The sequence below is a fragment of the Daldinia decipiens genome, assembly GCF_022478715.1.
Source record: "Daldinia decipiens strain CBS 113046 unplaced genomic scaffold F4813scaffold_2, whole genome shotgun sequence".
NCBI classification, from domain to species: domain Eukaryota; kingdom Fungi; phylum Ascomycota; class Sordariomycetes; order Xylariales; family Hypoxylaceae; genus Daldinia; species Daldinia decipiens.
In genome coordinates this window covers 1,242,248-1,255,953 of record NW_026054545.1, presented here as the reverse complement: position 1 = coordinate 1,255,953, position 13,706 = coordinate 1,242,248, and the positions used below count along the sequence as shown (strand labels likewise).

Genomic DNA, 13,706 nt, shown 5'->3' with positions numbered 1-13,706 from the left:
TCCAGATGCTGACCTTGTCTAGCTTACTATGCGTGATACAAAGAGCACATATCTTATCACAATATTACTTGCGTGCTACGTAGATGAAATAAATACTGGAGCAACGTCTTCTTTCAAGCAAATATATATACCTCAGCCCCTATCAATGCGAGTCCATCAAATAGCTAGCCTTGAAAGAAAAGATATGTTAGGTACCTTAGGTACTTATGGAAGATCGTATTAAGGGGCAGGTTTGCGATGGCCTCATGCTAAGTATCCCTAGCAAGAATTAATAACGTAACTTTGTTGATACATGAATGACTATTAATCTATGATATTAGAAAATTGATACGACTAGGAGCTCTTTATTTTAAGTGTTTTAGAGATTTGGGGTTTATGCTCCTAGATAGGAACTTTTAGACATGCTAGCCTTTCGCTTGCTATTCTATATAGACTTGTATAGACTTACATATCTAAGACCTATAGGAGTAGAATAAGGGGTTATGCGTCTACTTAACCCCGCATCTGCATGCTCTCTTTCTATAGCCCCGGGAATAATGAAAGTATGTTAAGTTATTTTTAAACAATGGCGTTAAGATTTATATAATAATATATAATAAAATACTCAGGTAGATGTCATAATGACTTTGTTGAGCGTGATGACGCCACTTGGTCAGATCCCGACGGGCTTCCGCCTTCGGGACCGATCGCAATCGATGCGAAAAGAGTGCGTATTTCAAACAGCCAAAAAAGTGTCATGAAGTATCTATAGATTACCTAAATATTTTGCAATTGCCAAAGTTGAGACTTATTCTGGACTGCAAGTTTGCGCCTTTGATGCAGCTTACTGTATATCACTAAGTTCCGTGATTCCAAATGGGTATTGGAAGCCAAGACGTGGTGACGACTGATGACAACAGGGCGTGAAATTCTTACATAGGAGGTAGACAGCTTATTTCGGGGATTCTCCACCTGAAGAGACGGAAGAATGAAACTATAGCCCGCTACTTAGTAGGTTAGTATTTTATCCGTTTAAAGGATTTTGTATGGGGGATATACAAAACGCTAGGCGCCATCAGTAATTCGATATCCTAGGTTTACAGCTAATTTGTCAACGCTGACGCCCTACTGCATGCTAACTTGTAGATCAAGTTGCTGTAACCGAAGGTCGAAGGGATTATGTCCGCGGAATTGTAACATAAAATAGGAAATGAAAATTTATATATAAATCAAGCCAGAATACCTTGATGGCACTTTTTGTATCCTAACTAATTATTCCTCGGATAAAGGTCGCTTACTACAACAACATTATCGAAGAGTTGCGTATATTTGTTATATTCCACTAACGAAATCACACCTGAACGTATACCATGGCCCAAGAAGGTGGCTGTCTCTGTGGCAAGATCCGCATCTCGACCGAAGGCGAGCCTATAAACAAGGTGAGACCTCCCGAATTGTTCTATTTTTATCGGTTATCTCTAACGTATACTCAGATGCTCTGCCACTGTCTCGACTGCCATAAAATCTCAGGCTCAGCTTTCAGCACCAACGTCGTCGTGCCCGCCGCGGGCTTCAAGGTTCTGTCAGGGACGCCCAAGACTTACTTCACGCCTGGCGACTCAGGCCGGGGGATAACGTCGCACTTCTGCGGCGACTGCGGATCAACTCTGTGGCGCATCGGGAAAATCTCCGACTTTAACCCAATCATCAAAGCTGGTGTCATAGACGACCCGAACTTCTTTAACAACGACGCCAAGCCAACCGTAGAGCTGTTCTCACATCGGCGGGCAAATTGGGTTAAGGAGATTCCTGGCGCAACTCAGACTTGAGAGTTGTGGTTAGGTTGAAGATGTCGACTACGTTGTCGATACTCCCTAGGTACACTTTAGGGGGGAGCAGACGCATATTAGGCTTAACTAAACCAATAAATAAATCTGACTAAACACTTGTTTATGCCTATGTGGAAGACTTGTCGAACCGTATGGAGGGTTGATCTGTGAATATGCTCCATGACATAACGAGTGATAGCCGACGTCTTCAGTTATCCTGGGATATCAACCAAACAGGAATCTAAGCAACTAAGATATTCGATGCGTCGGCCCGATCGTGTACTAGGTAGCAGCATTTTTGACCCTCAAGTCTAAGGAAAGCTCTTCGACAAGTTAACGTTGTAAGATACGTCCGGCTTGTCAGTTGCGTATCAGTATGCTGCTTCAACAGGATATCTTTGGAAAGGGATCACTTATCATATGGGTAGTATTCAATCATCTGTGGAGTTTCGTCGTAATAATTGTCCATTGAAAAACCTCGCTATTGTGTAATTGTCTCCGCCAGGCACGCATCATATTCCTAAGACCTTCCCATGTCTAGATCTGTACCCATGTTATTCGAGAATAGATACGATTCGGTTCCGAACAGTACCACCGCAGACAAGAGTGGTTGGAGATCGAAGTGGGGACTAGACGTCGAGTCTGGTCTGCTTTTTTCATTTGCCAGTTTCCTTAGATTGGATTCAGAGAGGACGTGTCACTTCAGGCCTGAGATATATCATCAATATTAATAGATCTATACGAAGTAACCCTGCTTAATAGTGTATAGCCGTTCATTACAAGACCTGTCTTCTTTGATTCGCTTACCCTTTTTCTAACTACACTGCTGTTGGTTGATCCTTAAGGGGGGTGATAATTACATAAGACCGCAGAACTATTGTTTCATTTGAGAAATGTCAATTTATGTAACGGATGTATCATCATGGGTCCGGGCCACAGATGTTTCTTCCCGAAAGAATCTAGATCCCCCTATTTAACCAAGACCTCAGTTTTATGTGTGTTCTTGAACTAACTAATTCTACTTGTAACGTTATTTCAAGTTCGGTTGTCGTCAACCGACAGCCGTAATGCTAACTTGTGGCGGAACGGTAAGTGATTTTTTTGGTAGTGGCATGGCACTGCCACTGCTTTGCCGCTCATGGGTCTGCTTATACCCAGATGATAATTCATTAACAATCTTGAGGACTTGGGTCTTAAATAATCTGGAAACTTTGGGGCTAGACACGAAGTTTCATATTGTAGACACGTAACTGCTGGATATAAATGTTAGTCTACACGAAAAGCTAGTAGGGATCCGGCAAGAATGGATATCGTGTTGTGTTTTGATGATTTAATTTTGCGGTGAGTTGCCAGCTGGGGTACTGATCGCTGCGATATATGCCACTTCTGTACTTCGAGTCGACTCGTATTCAGGGATAATTTATTTTGATTGGTGAATGAATTGCGTATTTAGTAATCCTTGGGAATAGTACGGTTCCGTGAGTTATTCGAAGAAAGTGCATGTAAAGTGTCCATTATTTTATTTATTTCTTCATTCCTTTTTTTCAAGCGATTTTCTTCCGTAACATGGTGGATCCGGAGTAGGTTGTTGATCTACGGATGGTTCCCAGCATTTAAAGATATGGTGGAATTTCAGCCTGCCAAGTTTGCTAAGCTTTTTCGTAGCGCGTTTACGTTCGATTGATTGGCATAAGCCACCCCGTAGTGACGGATAGCTCGGAATCGCCAAGCCAATTAGATCGGGATAAACGTCACCTGTGTGACTGTGGATCATGTTGGAGGGGTCCTTTCTTAGATACACGCCCCATCCTTAACCGTTTCGAGCCCCTCATAGAGTCACTATAATTTTAGTTGCCTCGCATACGTTTGCATAGCCACCATCTGCCACATCAGCTTCCTTCTGATACAGGAAATTGAAGCAGTCGATGGCACCTGCAATCCAGTACACTACCTAACCTATGTAGAGCCTCCTTCTTCGTGTTCTCTTTTAACTGACCAATCATTGGACCCTACCTAAAGTATATGCGTAGGTAAGTACCAGGTAGGTAGGTAGGTACCTTTCGTTAATAGTGGACATTCTTTGCGCCGGTTCACTGATTCACTGACTCCGGCCAAATTTCCTATTCCTATTCCTGTTCCTAGTCTTACGTCTCTTTTCTCACACCAATGTACCTAAGGTAAAGAGGTTTTGTTCCCCAAATTTTGAAACTAAATTCATTGGTTCAGACCGAAGGATCTTGATTTGGTTTGACCATCCACCTGATTCTTCTTTGGTTCATTTGGCCTGCACGTTCGCCGCTTTTCTGCTTTCTTCTTATTCTCAATTAAAACCTCCCGCATTCCATTGTCTTGGCCTTTTTATTTTTATTTTATCATCGCGCAATTGCCAACAATACTCACTCGTTATTATCACCGATACACCTTCGTTATTCATTCTTCGTTTATCTCGGCGGTGACGTGCAAAGTTCTGACTTCAGAATTCCAAGTTCTAATTTATTTCCTATTGGTTGGTCGTTCTTGGAATCTTTCGCTTAGGATCGCAGAAGACCAGCCGCCACGATGTGGACGTCCTCGGCCGTCTCATATCTCGCCTTGGGACTTGGCGCCTTGTCTGGCAGCGCATTAGCTCAGAGCTACAATGACATCGCACCCATCAAGGCTGTAGGCCAGCACTTCTTCTACTCTAACAACGGCACTCAATTGTAAGTTTATTAACCTCAAACTATCTTATCACCCGTTGTCTTGGCAAATCCCAGAGCCCCAAAGCTAATTGTCCGTGACTAGCCTACTCAAGGGCGTTGCTTATCAGGAGGATTACAATCCTAACGGTACTGCTAACAATGCTGCCAATACCAAGTATACTGATCCGTTGGCCGACGCTTCGAAGTGTTCTCGCGACATTCCTGTCATGAAGAAGATCTTCACCAATGTGATCCGAGTCTATGCTATCGATCCCACCCAAGATCACGATGATTGCATGGAGCAGCTGGCCTCCAATGGCATCTATGTCATTGCCGATCTTGGTGAGCCTGGTACTTCCATCGACAGTAACAACCCCGAATGGAATGTCGGTCTTTACCAGCGGTACACTGCTGTTGTCGATTCTCTAAGTAAATACAAGAACGTCATCGGCTTCTTTGCTGGCAACGAAGTCGTGGAAAAGCAGAATCAGACATCATCCGCTGCTTTCGTCAAGGCCGCCGTCCGAGACACAAAGGCCTATATCAAGCAGATGAACTACCGCGATTCTTTGGGTGTAGGCTATGCAACGGCTGATGTTCCTAGCAGAGATGAGCTGGCTCATTACTTTGCCTGTGAGCCTGTAGATGGCGTCTCTACATCGATTGATTTCTGGGGCTATAACGTTTACTCGTGGTGTGGAAACAGCAACTACGAGACCTCTTCGTATGGTACTCGTGTCGACTTCTTCCAGGACTATCCTGTCCCTGCTTTCTTTGCTGAATACGGCTGTATCGAAGGTGTCGAGAAGGGCCACAGGCCTTTTACCGAGGTTGCTGTTCTCTATGGCAACATGACATCTGTCTTCTCGGGAGGTATCGTCTATGAGTATTTCGAAGCAGAAAACCATTATGGTTTGGTCTCTATTGATGGCAACAGCGTTAGCCCATACCCGGAATACACCTCGCTTTCGTCTCAACTGGCCAAGGTCACGCCGTCTCTCACACAGTCAAGCGCATACAAGCCGTCTAACACTGCCCCCGCCTGCCCTAGTATTGGTGGTACGACATGGGCTGCTGTTGCGTCGCCTCTCCCCCCTGCGGTTAACCCTCAGCTTTGCGAGTGTGAGGTTGCTGGCCTGCAATGCAACATCGATTCTGATGACCAGGATTCATACGCGAAGGTATTCGACTATATCTGCGGTGAGAACCAGGACTACTGCAAAGGAATTGCCCACAACGCTACGACTGGCACTTACGGCGCTCTTGGTGGATGTTCTCCCAAGCAGCAACTCGCTTGGGTGGCCAACCAGCTATACATAAACAGCGACAACAAGGCAAGCGCCTGCGACTTCGGGGGATTAGGCAAGACGCAAAGCCCCCAGACCTCTTCAGGCTGCTCAGCTTTGATTTCAGCAGCTGGTAAGAATGGTGAAGGCTCTGTGGTTAGCCCGACGGGTCAGCAGGGTACCGCAGCTGCAAGCAGTTCATCTAAAGGTGCTGCTGCGGGTAACATGATGGCGCCCTCGTTCTTTAATTATGGCAAGGCCTTCTTTGCTGCCTACGTGATCACTGCGCTGATCTCAGGCGTTGGTATGTTCATGCTGTAAGGTAGTAAGTCGAGAAGTTGGAAGTTCTGGCACATAGAGGACGAGGGACAGTAATGAGTCTGGACGTGTACTAGGATGGCGTATTTCTGAACTTGCAAATGAGAGCACGAGGGCATCGTGTCCCATTTTCTATTAAGAGTTGATGCGACTTGTTTTATTACGGAGTTATTTACCCCTTCCTTTTGTGAAGTTGTAGATATGGTTGTGTTAAGTCTGTATATGTGCCCCCTTTTCCGATTGCTTTCAGTGATACAAATAGCACAGCTAGGTTAGCTAGGCACCTAATGTTTTGAAAGTCAATATACGCTCTCAATATCTCTTGCAATTCAAATTTGATGCTGCTTCTTTTCTATCAAATAATCGGCTGCAGGTACATCCATAAGATGTTCACGTACCTAAGTGTATGCAGCTAGTGTTAGAGGTAGCATGGATTCTGCAGCCCACTGTTACGCAAAACGCACCTGTAACTTGAACTCTAGATTCTGCAAGGTAGGTACCCAGGTACTTAGGTAGCTAAAGGGATCCCTGTCTAGCCTACATTAAGTTAGGTACCTTATGTACCCACTTGATTTCGCAACCAACTTTTAAATTCCGGTTTACAGAATCATTTCTTCATAGACATCAACATACCTACAAATACAAATTCCCAGCGATGCCGTCGAGCGTCGTAGGCTTCAGAATCGAGTAGCGCAACGCAGGTTTCGTCGTAAGTTATATTAGAAGTTGTCTGTCTTGACTTGCCTCTTCGACCTGCCAACGTTTGTGTTTTATAGAAAAGAGAGAGAAAGGACGCTATGTTGCTACCGATGAAAATGAAACTAGACCCCAGTACCAAATTCAGTTGCAGTCATCGCTTCATACCTCACCCCGTGAACGTAGAGGTGGTTCCACAAGGCGATTCTATTACTTTACCTGGCCTCCTATCATCTACCAGCCCTTCACTTCAGGCCGAGGGCAGTTCGAACAATGCTACTCATATCGATCCCAACTTCTGGGATCACAATGTCATAGATGGCTTCTTATCGAGCACGGTTAACGGGGCTTACGCCTGATGCCAACTCCTCTTCGCCGCCACAGTTTCTGCGAAAGCTAGACATAACCCCTGACGGAATAATAGGAACCGATATAGTCGATCGTACGAGAATCTTTCGTCCCCTCCACAATCACGAAAATGAGCTTCAAGAGCCCCACCCACTTGATGGCATACGAAGGCCGCTAGATACCGACGCTGCAGCACGTCTTAAAGAGTCCCTAGAGTCGGTACGCGAGGATGACGACGGCGGATGGCTCGGTGCTTTGCATCTCGCGGCTCAGAGTGGACACGGGAGAATAGTCTGCATACTAATAGAACACGAGACGGGAAGGATATGGCTGGGACCAATGCGCTCTTTTGGACATTGCGTAGATGGGACGGCTCGGAGGAGATGATTGCTCTGAGCTCTCTTCTCCCCCCTGACTTTCATAGGCCTTTCGCCTCTTTTGCGCGTTCTGGGTTACTGACGAGTTCGCGTATATACTTCCGTCGCAACGTAGCTCAAACCTAGTTGAGCTAGCGACGAGATGCATCAAAGACTATAAAGCGCGAGATTCTCTAGATTGTCTCCTTTTGACGACGTTTCCGACTTTAATTCAATAGAAGGTAGGTTTCTGCTAACCTCCTACTGGGCCAGCAAGGTTTTTCGAGCGGTGTTCTTGCTCCCGATTACACATGGCTCGCCGTTGACCAAACGTGCGTTGACTCTGGTGGTGGGTATTGATGAGCTTTCGAAGACCACACCGGTTAACCGCTCTACAATACGATCATTGATGCCATGGAGAGATTCTATCATTTAACTACTACCGTTTTTTTTCGGGCTTAATTAAATGGGCAACCCCTTTTCTTGCGCAATACCTCAGGCTGTCGATATCAACCGTATCCGCTACTTCAATAGACTGCTTCGTCTTACCCCAGTTATTTCTATAGACCGGGACCGAATCGACTGTCAAGCATCGCTTTCGTGCCTCGATACGTATTGCTTACGCGTCCAATCCTGATCAACCGCGCTGCTCACATCACAAACCAGGTTCATGAAGCTGCTTTCCCACAAGTACCCCTTAATGGCTAGGTTCGTTCATCTATTGTATAGGTCTTCTATGCACGCTTAGCGTCAAATGTCTATTCATGGAGCTATTAGAACAGGACCGTAATGCTAGTGTAGGCGCCCCGGTGAGGTGCAGTGACACTAATGTGCTACAGGTCATGGAGAGGAAAGTGAGAAGAGCTACTATTGTTATGATGGCTTTAAAGGAGGTAAGCATGAACACCTACCGATGGAATAGATTAGGACAGTGCGTAATGCTACCTAGAAATATAGGGGCTTTACTACATAGGTAGGTAGTTTATAGAACAGGCCCTCAGTCGACTAACCGTTAATAGCTCATAGAATTATAAGAAGCTAAGAAAAGAAATATATAAACCTGGATTATATGGCTTCGAGGTCCGACTAATTTACTAATAGAATGGCCTCTATAACAATGTAGCATTAGGAAGAGAAGCCATCACACTGAGTTTCCGGATGATAGTTTCTCGGCGTTATTAACTATTCGCTTAGACGCGCTTCTAAAAGGAGTAAGAGAAAATGTTGAGTTGGATTGGTACGTAATCGGTATGATTACTATGATTACTTTTTATTTAGCCTGTTAGTCCAATCATATTTAATGCTGTGTTTTTAAGTCGTTTCTATAATTCAGTAGAATCGATGGGGAAATAGGAAATAGGTAATATATCATCCTTCGTTGGGACTAACCTACCATGCCGTGAATTTACCAGTCTATATTTGGCTTAAGCAGCTGGCTCGTCGGGCTTGGTCTCCCGCAGCGGAGCGATTCCCCCACGACGCCGCGAGCTTGCCTACTTGGACCTCCGATCCCAGCTCCGCTCTTAGTAAGTATATCATAGAACCCCACGAATCGCTACGTCGTATGAGCAGCAGTTTGGAGTTCGCATATATAGTACAACCTAACGGTACATCAAGGAAATATGCCGCCGGTATTACCTCGCAGCTTTTGCGAGAATATTGAACGAGCACAAGTAGATCTGCGGCAATCGAACGATGCCCTTGAAAGCTCTATCCGATTTAGAGGATTCTTGTGGATCACTTGATTGCTATACCAAGCAAGGTATTGGTTCGTCACCCACGTCGTAGCGGCATATTTATTTTACCCGTATATTCTCCCGAGTGAGCTCCATGCAACAAGGTCATACGCCAAGCCCCGTGTACCGGCGTAGCGGTGTCCATGGTCCACGGTCTGGTGGTCTTGTCCCCTTTATATCCCCTTTATAAACCATAACCCCGGATTCTCAAATGACCTGACGTGGCGGAAGACCTAATTGAAGACATCCGAAGAAATACACTTGCGGCTGAAAGTGAAAGAACACGATGTTACGCTCTACAGAGGGCGGCGATCGCTACGAGCTGGCGAGCCCGACGGCTCTGCCGAAATCTGGCGCTTTCTTGTGGAATCAAAAGATGATGATCCAGATTACCTGTCGTGGTTATGCGACGGCACAGTTCATGCAGCCTGAACCTTCCAAGTACGCGCACGCACCTAATCTCGAAGCCAAGACCTTCATGCAACCCGAGCAGAACTACTACGCACACCACCCGGGCCGTTTTGTCTACGTCAAGGACGAGGAAACTGGCCAGCTGTTTTCGGCACCCTATGAACCGGTGCGGGCTCCGCTCAACCGGTTCGTATTTTCCGTCGGCAAGAGTGATATCTCCTGGACCGTTGAGTATCTCGGTATCCGCGTTGAAATGACTTTGGTGATTCCAACACATGATGTGGTAGAGCTATGGTCGGTTAAAGTGACCAACCTATCCTCACGACCGCGCAGAATTAGCGTGTACCCCTATTTCCCATTTGGGTACATGTCGTGGATGAATCAAGAAGCTGAATGGCGACCGGATCTCGGAGGCGTGGTGAGCAGCAGCATCACGCCATACCAGAAGGCAACAGACTACTTCAAGAACAAGTATCTGAAGGACAAGTCATATTTTCTATGCGAGACCTCTCCAGTATCATGGGAGGCAATGCAACAGGCCTTCGAGGGTGAAGGTGGCCTCCATGCACCTTCATCGCTGGAACAACCAGAGCTCAGTCGTAGCGATGCTCGCTACGAGACGCCTGTCGCTGTGGTACAGTACCGTGAGGAGCTCAAGACAAACGAACAGCATGAGTACCGGTTTCTCTTCGGACCCGCGTACGATGACACCGAAATCCGTTCGGTACGGGATAAGTACCTCAGCAAGGAAGGGTTCGCACGGACAGCCCGGGAATATGCAGAGTATATCAACAAAGGAAAAGGGTGCTTACAAATTGAGACCCCTGATAAGCACGTAGACAACTTTGTCAATAATTGGCTACCGCGGCAGTGCTATTATCATGGCGACGTGAACCGGCTGACCACAGATCCGCAGACGCGTAATTACTTGCAGGACAACATGGGCATGTCATATATCAAACCTGAGGTCGCACGTCGAGCTTTCCTGATCGCCGTGGCACAACAGGAGAAAAATGGCGCCATGCCTGACGGTATCTTGTTGGCGGAGGGCGCAGAGCTCAAGTACATTAACCAGATCCCGCACACTGACCACTGTATCTGGTTGCCGGTCACCCTGGAAGCGTACCTCGCCGAGACAGGTGATTATGATCTTCTGAAGGAGCAAGTAAAAGGAATGCACGGCGATACGTATACCGTATTTGAGCGCTTTAGTCGGGCTATGGATTGGTTACTCTCGGCCCGAGACGCGCGTGGGCTGAGCTATATTGCGCAAGGTGATTGGTGCGACCCGTTGAACATGGTGGGTTACAAGGGTAAGGGCGTATCCGGGTGGCAGACGGTTGCTACCGCATTTGCGTTGAAGTTGTGGGCGGACGTTTGTGAGCACGAAGGCAAAGCCGATCTAGCAGCACACTATCGCGCAGAAGCCAAGGGGGTCAACGATGCGGCTAATGCACACCTGTGGGATGGAGACTGGTTCGCGCGAGGAATCACAGACGATAACGTGATCTTCGGCGTCAAGACGGATAAGGAGGGTCGTATTTGGTTGAATCCGCAGACGTGGTCGATCTTGAGCGGGGCGGCTAGCAACGAGCAGATCACGCGGATGTTGCCCCAAGTAGACTCGCAGATGGGTACGCCATACGGCGTCGTGATGTTCGCTCCTCCATATAGCGGCATGCGAGAAGATGTAGGGCGTGTGACGCAAAAGTATCCCGGTTCGGCTGAGAACGGGTCGGTCTATAACCATGCGGCCGTCTTCTACGTCCACAGCCTGTATTCAATTAAGGAGAGCGACCGAGCATACGATGCTCTAAGGAAGATGATCCCTGGGCCTTCAGAAGAGGACTACATACAGAGGGGTCAACTGCCCGTGTATATCCCTAATTATTACCGAGGCGCGTACCAGCAATATCCCCGCACTGCGGGACGGTCTAGCCAACTCTTCAACACGGGGACAGTGTCATGGGTATACCGAAGCTTTATCGAAGGACTATGTGGTTTGCGTGGAGATGCAAAGGGTTTGCGTATCCAGCCACAGTTACCGTCTTCCTGGGATGCCATCAAAGTGACACGCCTATTCCGGGGCGCTACATTCGTTATTGACATCCGACGTTCAGCAGATGTAAAGGAGGTAGTGGTAAAGCATGAGGGCCGAGTCCTTCCGGAGGCGCGCTTCACCAATATCCAGTCGGGTGCTACCTATGAGCTCTCCGTCGCGGTACCTAAATAACGTGCCAGGCTGTTTAGGATTGTTGATTATACGGCTGATAGCTAGTTGGACCTATGATGTTGGACTGGCTGGCCAAAATGGAAACAAAAGGAGAGGCCTGCAAAATACGTATAAATAAGTAATTTGTTGATGAGCCAGCTGGATAAAGACTCTCTTTGAATTTGTTTTCAGCTTATAAAATCCTGTTAATAGACGGCGTCATATTCATATAGAGAAATTTCAGTCTTGAATTTGTATCATCCAATGCATCAAAATCCTCTTGTTCTCCTAAGGAGTAAATCGATGAAGCTTGAAACGCCAAGAGGGTGCACGTCCACACTAACTCACATCGTATCTTGGCGACGTCTCAAGCTGAAGACCGCCTCGAGATGAGTAAATCCTCAAGAATTTCTTCTGTTCGCCAATTAACGTAGCGAACAGAAAAAAATGACGATGGACATACGGCGAGGCCCCGCGATAACGCTCCTTAACCTCGTGATATTATGTCTGGCAACATCTGCGTTAGGTCAAAGGATACGAGTCGAGCAACCGATTCGCCCTCTCGTAATGGACGGGACAACGATAACGAGCGATCCAGACAACCTACCCGAGAATGCAATGATAGAACAAGTCGTCGAACCAAGCATCCCACAAGTCTCCGATGTACCGCAAATCTCAGGTATTCCACAAGTAGATGTGAATCCACCTAACGGCTCTACAGCCGGTAGTCAAGCGCAGCCAACTGAGCCCGTGGTTCCAATATCCGCATTGTTATTCTCCGGGCCACCTGGACCGAAAGACTGTCGCGGCACAGTAATGACGAACATCCAGCTGCCGAAACCTGGATCGCAACACTCAACTCCGAAATGTTATAACGTACCTGGGGTAGCACAATGTGGGGTCTTCATCGCGAATAAGGACGATGGATGCCAGGCACGCTTGTTCAACGAGCCCAACTGTCTGACGTTTGCCAACCTAGCCGTATTTATTCCGGAGCAGAGGGCTTTTGGTGGATTCTTGAGGAGTATTGAGATTACGTGTGGAATCGAAGGTGTGACACCGCCACCGTTAAATCTTCCCGGTCTTAAATTACCGCCAAACGCTCAACAGGCCAGTGGAAAGGTACCTAAAATTTCGTCTATAGTATTTCCCGCTTTGAATGAGAAATGAGACAAGCTGACTATGTAACGGCAGTGAGCCATGGCCATCGGTCTATGCCATAATAAAAGACAAAGAGCCCACGCAAACCGGTCTGTAAAGGATTGCGAATACCTAATAGGCGCCTAACCTATGTTGCAGAGATGGATCGTGGCTTGCGGCTCATTGGCGAAATCCGGAGAAGTTCCCAACGACTGGTCATGTCGTGCAGACTTATATACCTAATATATATAAGGAATCTTATCAGCACTACCGGCCTGAGAGAGCCGATCTCTTGGTATAAGACAATTTATTAATGCAGCGTGACGGGAACACGTTGCGGGCAACGGGAGGGGGAACCTCATCGTCGAGAAGACGAATCATGAGTCAAGAAGTTCTGCCGGACGCAAGTAAACTGATGCCCAAGCGATATTCACTATGGAAGTAGACATGCGACGCATGTTTGGCGTAGGGAAGGGTTACATACGGCTAAGCAAGTAGATACGATGAATGGAAGAAGGAGTGATGTAATGTAACAAGTGATGAAGTAACGAAGTGATGTAGTAACGAAGTGATGTAGTAACGAAGTGATGTAGTAACGAAGTGATGTCTGATAGGAAATATTTAAAATATCAATTAGAGTTATGATAGCAGCAACTACCTAACCTACAATGTGCTAAATACAGCATGTCAGCAGATATTTCCACTGTGTCTTAG

General features: G+C 46.7%; 4 protein-coding genes across 4 annotated transcripts; all 4 read left to right on the top strand.

Moving 5' to 3' along the window:
* Nucleotides 1-628: 628 nt before the first annotated feature.
* On the top strand, nt 629-2,279 carry F4813DRAFT_344237 (Mss4-like protein). Its single transcript, XM_049241638.1, has 2 exons — nt 629-1,418; nt 1,473-2,279. Exons 1-2 carry the CDS (start codon nt 1,350-1,352, stop codon nt 1,806-1,808), a joined length of 405 nt encoding a protein of 134 aa, XP_049104312.1. The 5' UTR covers nt 629-1,349; the 3' UTR covers nt 1,809-2,279.
* A 1,402-nt stretch (nt 2,280-3,681) lies between these two features.
* Nucleotides 3,682-6,421, top strand: F4813DRAFT_344235 (carbohydrate-binding module family 43 protein). Its single transcript, XM_049241637.1, has 2 exons — nt 3,682-4,510; nt 4,593-6,421. The coding sequence occupies exons 1-2, from the start codon at nt 4,368-4,370 to the stop codon at nt 6,094-6,096; spliced, it is 1,647 nt and encodes a 548-aa protein (XP_049104311.1). The 5' UTR covers nt 3,682-4,367; the 3' UTR covers nt 6,097-6,421.
* Nucleotides 6,422-8,848: 2,427 nt separating this feature from the next.
* Nucleotides 8,849-12,086, top strand: F4813DRAFT_105607 (glycoside hydrolase family 94 protein). Its single transcript, XM_049238439.1, has 3 exons — nt 8,849-9,019; nt 9,111-9,261; nt 9,461-12,086. Exon 3 carries the CDS (start codon nt 9,516-9,518, stop codon nt 11,871-11,873), a length of 2,358 nt encoding a protein of 785 aa, XP_049104310.1. The 5' UTR covers nt 8,849-9,019; nt 9,111-9,261; nt 9,461-9,515; the 3' UTR covers nt 11,874-12,086.
* On the top strand, nt 12,024-13,237 carry F4813DRAFT_105594 (uncharacterized protein). The gene is made up of 2 exons (XM_049238438.1): nt 12,024-12,974; nt 13,047-13,237. Exons 1-2 carry the CDS (start codon nt 12,300-12,302, stop codon nt 13,047-13,049), a joined length of 678 nt encoding a protein of 225 aa, XP_049104309.1. The 5' UTR covers nt 12,024-12,299; the 3' UTR covers nt 13,050-13,237.
* The last annotated feature ends 469 nt before the right edge of the window (nt 13,238-13,706 follow it).

Coding starts and splice junctions, on each gene's coding strand:
- F4813DRAFT_344237 (XM_049241638.1), top strand. CDS start 1,350: ATGGCCCAAGAAGGTGGCTGTCTCTGTGGCAAGATCCGCATCTCGACC. Junction 1,419..1,472: donor AAGGCGAGCCTATAAACAAG/GTGAGACCTCCC, acceptor ACGTATACTCAG/ATGCTCTGCCACTGTCTCGA.
- F4813DRAFT_344235 (XM_049241637.1), top strand. CDS start 4,368: ATGTGGACGTCCTCGGCCGTCTCATATCTCGCCTTGGGACTTGGCGCC. Junction 4,511..4,592: donor TCTAACAACGGCACTCAATT/GTAAGTTTATTA, acceptor GTCCGTGACTAG/CCTACTCAAGGGCGTTGCTT.
- F4813DRAFT_105607 (XM_049238439.1), top strand. CDS start 9,516: ATGTTACGCTCTACAGAGGGCGGCGATCGCTACGAGCTGGCGAGCCCG.
- F4813DRAFT_105594 (XM_049238438.1), top strand. CDS start 12,300: ATGACGATGGACATACGGCGAGGCCCCGCGATAACGCTCCTTAACCTC.